Source organism: Phaethon lepturus, unplaced genomic scaffold, assembly GCF_000687285.1.
Source record: "Phaethon lepturus isolate BGI_N335 unplaced genomic scaffold, ASM68728v1 scaffold43070, whole genome shotgun sequence".
Lineage (NCBI taxonomy): Eukaryota > Metazoa > Chordata > Aves > Phaethontiformes > Phaethontidae > Phaethon > Phaethon lepturus.
In genome coordinates, this window is record NW_010511960.1 from 1 (window position 1) to 8,842 (window position 8,842).

Consider the following 8,842-nt stretch of genomic DNA (forward strand, 5'->3'; position numbering starts at 1 on the left):
AATAGATATTTATAATATACCTGTAAAAATCTAATGCACACAATATATAACAGGCATTAATGTATATACTAAAACAGATCTGCTATATTCAAATATATTCTAAGTACATTTACTAAAAATATATTTAAATATATTTTCTCAGCTCTCCCAGGTGTGGAGAGATGCCCAGTGGGACTTGGGATGAGAGTGTGGCACCTACGGTTGAGCGAGCCACTTGCCTGCAAGACTAAACAGCTAAAATGTTCCAGACCTTGCCCTTGCCGTGCCTCAGTTTCCCAGTGTCAGTGCAGAAACGATGCGGATGGGGAACGGGCAGCACTCAAACCATCTGCAGCAAATGCTGATCTCGGCTATCCCAATCGCTATGGCCTCTTAAGGGCAAGAGAGGGATGAACTCAGCCATCCTCAACTCAGGCCAGCTGGAGACCTTCTCCGGGAAGCTGGCATTAAAGGCAGCCCCTCATTTGCTCTCCCACCCCTCCGACGTACCACTCCGAATATGTGAGAGATGTACTGCATGCCGAACTGCTGGCTCTGGGGCGGCCAAAACTCGAGAAAGCTCTCCACATCGGCGCGGAGCTCCTTCTTCTCCTCCTCACCAAAGCTGTCCACGTGGTTCTGCAGGTCATCAATGGAGACCAGGCAGCCCTCTGCCAGCCCACTGCCTTCCCTCTCTATCTTCCACATGATGCGGGCAGCCAGCCTGGCCAGGAGAGAGCCCCAGGCGTTAGCACCACCACCCACTGCAAGGAGAGGGACCAAAGGACCATCGAAATTCATTTCATGGGTGGGAAATTGTGTGCAGACATAGAGACAGACAGACTGATGGCTGGTCACCATCCACAGGCTTTTGAAAGGGAGAAAGATGCCAGGTTTTGCCCCAGCATCTAGGTTCTCATCAGGAGAAGTGCTGCAGACCCTCGGGTCCTCAGCCTTCCACAATGGCTCTCATTTTCTTGGAAATTCCTCTTATTTTCTTATAATGGAGCCAGGATGTGAATCTAAATCAATGTGTCCTATAGACAAATAGGGGAAGAGCGCATCTATCTCCTCTTCTACTTTTCTACCTACTCTCCATTTTCTCACACCTCCTAAACCACCCCGGGGGGTTTGCCTCACCACGCTCAGCTGCGGTAGAGTTTTTCAGGCCCAGCACCAAAAAAAAAAAAAAAGCAGAAGCATGACCCCCTCACACCCCGGATGCCCCTCCAGGTCTCCATCCCATCAGCTCAGGGATGGTCCTGGCCTTTCCCAAACCATCTCCCACCTCCACCTCGTCCAAATCAGGCCAGCCGGCTCTGCCTCACCGCCCTCGGAGGGAGGCCCCGTCCTCTCCCAGGCTGCTGGCTCAGCCCCTGGGGCCAGCTCTCACCTGATGTTTTCGGTGGGTGCCTTGCCGTGCTTCTTGATGGCAGAGCACTCGTTTTTGTGGTTCAGCCAAGCCGCTCTCTGGCAGGTCCGGTCGCAGTAGTAGGCGAACTTGCACTGGCCGCAGCGGTGGAGCCTCTCCTGCCGTTTGAAGCAGGTGTGACAGATGACGTGCGTCAGGCTGGAAGGACAGAAGGACCTGTCGGCTCGCACCTCGGTGAAGGGCCGGCTCCACACAGCGAGGGTCCTGCCATCTTTGCGCCCCTGGGTTCCCCACACCCACTAAGGACCGACCCCCTGAGATTTTTTGGGAGGATGGAGAAACCTCCCACCCAGCTTAATCCTTGCGCGCTTGCCCAGCGCTGTTGCTTTTCTGTTTGACTACACCGAAGAGACAACTACTTTGTTTGAAGGAGGACAGCAATAAAGCGTTCCCCAGCTCTCAGCCCTCTTTCCTGCAGCTCACCTGCTCCTCAGCACCGCCGCTCTTAACAGGGTTTTCCGTCTGTTTTCGTTTTCTGTCTGGCCCATGCTGGCACCCATTCGCTGAGCAGAAAGCAGATGCCTAATGAGAACGTAGCTCAGGCGAGCACGAAGGAGAACATGAAGGCGCAGGGCCAGCCTGAGAGCTTCACCTGCCTGAAAAGTCTCCAAATTTGTCTGAAGTGAAACCCCTTCCAAGCACTACAGCTTTCCTGGGCCCTGCTGGGCCAGGTCACAAGATGGGGCAGCAGCCACCATCATGTCTGAGACTTAGGAACACACTGGGCGAGAGGGACCAAACTCTGAGTCGTCCTAACTGCTCTCCTAAGCTTTCCTTAGGCACAGGCACACTGCGGGGATAAAAATATATATAAGAATTGCTCTGCTAGTGAGGAGACCACAGGTGTACCACACTGAAGAAGAGTGATAGATCGAAGTGGTTACATAGGGAAACGCTGCATTTGTGCTGCTTGAAACCAAGATACTTTTCCACGAATTAAAAAGAAGCTTTGCTTGTCACTTCTTTTTGTCACTGGGCCAAAGGCGTAGCCGTACTGGAGGCATTGCACTTGGCGATTGTGGCGTTGGGTTGGAAATGACATGAGGAAGCCAAGAGAACAGCCTCCTTCAAGGTAGATCTCATCACAGGGTGGTTTATGTCTTCTCCTCCTTCCTTTGGTTGCGGCACATCTCCTGGCTGTGCACCATCAGCAGAGAGCAGCACAGAGCCCCAGACCAGGTGGGTTTCGAGCTCTACTGGTTCCACTGACTCCAGACAGATGCTTAGCATGGATTAGTGAAGATCTGAGGGACCAGAGCAGGCTCCCAGCCACTCAGCATATCCCCAGGCATGACTGCCAAGGAAGAAGCGGGCTTTCAGCTGCCCGAGGATGGACAAGAAACACTGAACACCTGAAGACACAGGAAAGATGAACCCACAAGAGCTCGCAGGAGCACTGGCTGGGGTCGGACATGGGGTGAGCTGCTGTAATGCCAAGCTTAGGGAGCAGTACTTGCATTTATGACCCCCATAAGATTTTATTAACAAACCCAGAGGATCTTCAATTTTCACAGTAGGTATGTTGCTGAGCTGAGAACATCAATAATTCAGTGCTGGTCGGTGGCCCAGAATATGCCCCCACAGGCGTCTCATTAAATGTTGAAGATAACAAGCACAGTGCCTGATGTGAGGATGTGCTCTGCTCCCAGGGCGTGAAGTCCTCTCTGCTTAGTCCAGCATCAGCTTAGCACTGTGCTCTTTAGACCACTTAGAACCTTCCTGCAGATGGGCTAGCGATGCAGACTTCTCCTCCAAATCCAAAAGCCTGAGGTGTCTTTCTCTGGTGCCAGAAGGAGTAAGTGCTGCTCAACAGCTATTCCTGCTCCTGCGTCTGGGTTTTAACTAGCTGAGAGGTTACCGTGAGTTCAGACAGTCATGGGATAACTGGGAAACACCTTTCAAAAGAAGCAGGTGTCGTCTTTGGGGGATGTAAAACAGGATTTACTAGAAGCATCCTAAAATTGTATGTAGTTATAACCAAGGCCAGGGGAGGAAAGTATCAGAGGATATTGATGAAGTCTAACCTCATGTTGTCCCTTCAAGAGTATCCAGGATCCCAGACCAAGGGGAAAGCTCCCCCATGTGCCCCTTTCTCATGTCCAGCTGCTTGCTCCTGGGACTTGCTTCACTGGGAAGAGGAGGGAGACACTTTGGTTTCCTGCCCAAACAACTTTGGAACTTCTCCCCTGCTGCCAAAGACTTTTCCCTGCCTGATTTGGTGTCCCCAGCTGCCTACTTCTCCAGGCAACTACCCACTTTACCTTTGCCTCCAGCCAGGCTCGACAGTACGGGAGAATTTACGTTCCCATCACTCAGACACTGCTGGTCCCAGGAGGGAGGTTCTCATTGCAAAAAACTCACTGACCACAGAGGCTTCATTCCCAAGGGAACGTTATCATCGCTCGCAGCCCATAGTGCGGAAACTGGGGCACAAGGAAATAAAAAATGTACTGATGACTACACGAGGCAGCTGTGCCATAGGCGGGAATCAGACCCACGGCCCCCGGGTCCCCAGTCACAAAACTGTCCTGCCTCTTTGCTATACAGATAGATATAAAAAAACATATGTATGTGTATTTATATCTATCACAGTACACATAAAATGCACCTTCATTCCTCTGGCACTATTGCATGAGCTGCCGACACAATCTGCCCTGCGCCTTGGCTCTTGCAGGATAAAGAGGGCCATTGATTTAAAGCAGAGGGCCATTGATTTAAAGCAAGACGACCTACAGTAGAGAAAACCACATGCAAAAATGAGCTTTGGAAAATGACAGTGAGCAGTGCTGGGACACAGGAGGGAGCCTGACGCAAGGTAAGTGCCCGAGATGGAGCAGGCAGAAGCACGTGTCCGGGAAGGGGGATGCAGCCAACTCCGTTAAGTCAAATGAAAGAGTTGGGAGCTGGTGAGAAATGCGAGGCTGTGCTCTGTCTGTGCTCTGTCAGCTGTCAAGTCGGAGGGGCAGAGAGGTGCAAGAGAGATTACACTCCTTGTAAGGCAAAGGAGAGCCAGAGAGCTGATAAAACCCGCGTGGGTACGTCATGCCGGGAACCAAGGGGAGATATCGCGCACGGGGAATGGGGCTCCCTCCTGCCGCCTGCGTGTTTTGAGAGCAGTCAGAAAGAGAAAAGGCAGTTGAAAAAGTTTCCTTGTAGAGAGGAATGACAGGTCGGAGGGGAATATGGTGCAGCAAAACCCAGGTCCTCAAACAGGCTTGTCTCCCCCCAGCTCGCTCTCTGAGAGCAGAGCAATACTGAAATGTTAGCTTGGCATTTTGCTGTTTATCGCATAGGGTGTCCAGAGTTTCCAAAGCAAGCCTAGCTGGTGGAACTTACCACCAGCCCTGGAAAGCCCTCATTTCTAAGGAAATGCAAAAATGCACAAAAAAATGTTATGCAAGTCTTCCCAAGAAGATGAAGGAACAGTTCATGTGGTATTGAAACTGCAGACACAATTACCCGTAGGTAATCTGACTGGTATATGAAATATCACATCTCTCACAAAACCCTCACGGGATCCTCCGTGCTCAGAAATGGTTTAAAAGAAGACTGGATTTATTGATAATGTGCATTAGCAGGACTCCAGAGGCCCGGGCTCAACTCTTGACACAGTAAAAAAATCAGGAGACACAGGTACTTGAGATCTATCGCCTAAATCTTCAACAAACATTGCATAAGCACTGCCTGACCCTGCAAGTACCTACATGCCCCAGGTGCCTCTAGGCAGTCCTGCCATCCCAGAGGTGCCGAGCCAGGCTCCCCGAATGGGGATGGCAAAGTGGGGCTCTCCCTTGGCCCCAGGGCTGGACCTTACACAAGGCTCTGGTACCATCTGTCCTGGAGGTAGACAACACCAAGGACACCGAAGGCTTGCAGTGATCCACAGTCTCCACTGCCATCCCCTCTGCAATGGTTAAGGTCCCCCAAGGACAGGGAGAGCAGCCGGAGGTGAAACCCAAGTCTCTCAGCCTGTGGAAATCACTGATCTATAAAGCCTTCTCTGTCTGGCCTGGAAAGCTTTTGTCACAACCCGAAATGGCTCCAGGTGGCCTGGATGGAGCTTGCTCTCCCTGGAGAGAGAGCAGCCCATGCCCGCCTGGTCAGGATGCGGCATGGCCAGGCAGCACTGAAGGTTTCTGGGGAGATGTATGGCACCTACCCAGGAGCTCTGGAGGTTTGAACCCTTACAGACTCAGTGATTGGGTTCCCTTGCTTTAACACGGGGACAATAAAACTGCTTTCTGCTGTGTCTACATACACCATGGCCTCTGGGGTGGTCTCTGGCCATTCATTCACTGCCATCTTCCACAGATAGTGAGAACTTCTTTTTTAGATCCTGCCCAAAAGCAGGATCTTCATTAGCACAGTGATTTCTGCAGCCCATCCAAGCCCTGCCAGGTCAGGGATTTAGGACTGACTTGGGGGGCAGGTATCACTGCCTGACTCACTGAATGATCTTCTGGGGAACCTCCAGTTTCCTTGGCCCCTCATCCAAGGGTCAACCAAGCTGAACTCTTAGGAGCTCATAAGCTCTGGTATTATGTAGATGAGACACACAACTACTACTCATCCTGGACGTAGCTACAGTCACAAAAGCAATGACTCAATATACCAGCCAACAATGCAAGAGGTCACTCGCAGCTAAACCATGGCTCCCACAAGCACAGCTCTCAGTGAAAGCAGAAGAAACAAATAGCTCTTGTGACTGCTTGGATTGGATTCAGATGGATTAAGATCTGTTGGACCTGCCAGGACAGAGCGCTGAGCACTGCCACAGGAAATATAGCAACCTCAACTCTGAGACATGCACAACCCAAACACCTGCCAATCATTGCCCATCCAGCACCCATAGCATCTCATTCACTGATCTGGAAAAGCAAGGTGAGATGGTTGTAGTGCAAAGGAATAAAAGGAGGATTTCATTGAATAAATAATGGACATGATGAGAAGCTCACAGATTATTTAACGTGAGTTCATTCTATTCTGTACATCATAGACGACACACACAGATGACCTAACTTACACCTAAGTCCACCTGCTTCATATTTATTGTTGGCTGGCTAGGCATCTCTCTCCTCAACGTCTTACAGAGGACGGCATAAGAATAGCCTAAGATGTAGGCAAAGTCCACTTGGCTTTCAATGCAGAGGCTGCAATGCTTCATTAAACACAACAGCCTGAGGAAATCACCTATTCTTTCAGCAGTGAAAGGAAAAGGGAGGTATTCAATAGCTGGCTTCTACTGAGGATACTATACTGGTGAATTACTCGCACAAGAATAGTTTTTCTCCTTTAATAAAGGCGGTTGGTACTTAGTACTTTTATCTTTAAAATGTCAGGGATGACACATCCTAGTTTGTCTGATTTGAGTGGAGGATTTAATTTAGATGAATTTTAGACTATTTTACTTTTAGTCTTTCATTACAAACTTTCTCAGCCTCTTTTTAAAAAGGTGTGGGTGAGTTTTCCTTTAAAAAAATAGGTTTTCTCCCAGGTTTTATTTAAGCTTTTGAACAAATGATATAATAATAAAAAATCAAAGTCCAGAAAATTTTAAATAGTGTGAATATGATCACATTAGCTCTCAGCTGTTACTGGTATCAACTCAAAGAATTTGCTTCCATAATCTTTTTCAGACTCATACTGTTATGTAAAATGTTGCATTTCTTATATCCCTAGGTCATCCCAGCTACAGTAATGGAGCTCTGCACATTTCCCTCGGAAAATGTTTTGGGCCTGCTTCATAGGTCAAAAAAGAGTGCAAAAATTGCATGATCTCAGGTTTTTAGCAATTTGCAGATCACTCATCAAGCAGATCTTCAGGTGATCTTGGCTTTCTACCACATGACACTGTTTGCCTTGACTACTGTCTCTCAAACCCCACTGGTTAAAGAGCAAACCTGCTCTTGATGAAGGTTGACAGAGATATATCAGGCATCCCCATGCCTGTAGGAAATGTAAACTCTTACAGGCTCGAGAGCCAAATGACACGCCAGAGGAGAAGGTCACATACTGTACATTGAGCCCAGGCGATGGGAATACCATCATCCTGAAGGTGGCAGTGAGGAAAGGAGACCTGGGATCTTCAAAGAGAAAGTGAAGCGGGAGGAGGGAAGGATTAAACTCCAGCACATAAGCAGAGACTAGAGAAAGCCTCAGTGAGAGGTAACGCCAATGGGGAATGCACAGGGGCTTTGCAAATCGAAAAAATTACCCCAACAAAGGCAAAGAATTCCTTGAGAAGATATACTTCCAACCTTCTGCATCTATTTTAGGGCAAAGTGGGCCTGACATTGGTGTATTCCGAATGCTATTTCAGCTGATAACAGCAAGGCTGATTCAAACACAGATCAGAGAGTGTGTCTGCACTTTATCCAAACAGCAAAATACCAGAGACCACACGGAGATCTGCACCCCCTTTCAATCAGTAGTCACTGTCTCTCTAAACAGCTTGCTCTAGTTTGGGTAGAAGTAACGGGCTTGATGCAGGAGTCAATGCCAGGTAACCACTGTGTTAAGTAAAAGGTTATAGAATCATAGGAATATAGAATCATAGAATGGTTTGGTTGGAAGAGACATTTAAAGGTCATCTAGTCCAACCCCCCTGCAATGAGCAGAGTTAGCCTTGTGAGTCATACCCTGGCCTAAAATCTAAGAAACTATGAACTGGCTGTTTAGCTTCACTTTGAGTTTTATATACTTCTGGACTAAAAGTCTCTCACACCAAATAAGAAACTGCTGCTCAGATGACCATCATTGGGTTGAAGAGTACAAGCCCTCACCAGCCTTAATGATTTCAGGGACCTTCAGGGTCCCTGTGACATTCAGGAGCTTCCAGATGGGATGCAGTCTGCAGCTTTAGACAGCTAGATGTGCTCATCTGTACCCTCAGTGCCTAAGACCCCATCAAAACACTCAGTGGGGTCTGGAAACCCATTCAGCTCAAAGGCAGGTGTCTGTGTTCAGTGCACATTACGGTGCTCCATTGATTATAACAGGCACTTATGGCCAGTTTCACTTGCCTGGACGCAGGAGCCTAGTGTTATTTTAGGCTCTGCAGGGACACCCATCTGGGCTGAGAGGAGGCCTGATTCTCATAAATCCTGTTTTGCACCTGCCAGCCCTAAGAGGATGTTTCAGACACCCAGGGGGGATCTCAAATGACACCTACGGCAACTGAATCCCGCCCTTAGCTCTACACAGACACTTATAACAAACCTTAGTTCTGGGTGTCCTAATTTGCAAGCTGAATCCCAAAGCATATTGCTGGACAAGCCATCACATCACCCTGTAGGTTGGTCCAGTTAAATTGATGGGTCTTACTTGCTCTGAGTATGATGGCTGATTATATAGAGTTTTGTCAGAGAAAACATGTCTCCTTTTCGTGGCACAATAAAATTCTCAACACTTCCTCAAACTCAGCCTCCTGCT

General features: G+C 48.7%; 1 protein-coding gene across 1 annotated transcript in view; it reads right to left on the reverse strand.

Annotated features, from left to right (window-relative positions):
• Window positions 1–489: 489 nt before the first annotated feature.
• LOC104619513 (histone-lysine N-methyltransferase Smyd1-like) overlaps window positions 490–8,842 on the reverse strand; it is a gene marked incomplete at its 3' end in the record, with an annotated part of 11,867 nt that continues 3,514 nt past the window's right edge. Inside the window, exons 2-3 of the mRNA XM_010285412.1 lie at window positions 1,373–1,549; window positions 490–703 (exon numbers count right to left, since the gene is read on the reverse strand). Coding sequence (XP_010283714.1) covers window positions 490–703; window positions 1,373–1,549 — 391 coding nt within the window. The remainder of the gene's footprint in view (window positions 704–1,372; window positions 1,550–8,842) is intronic.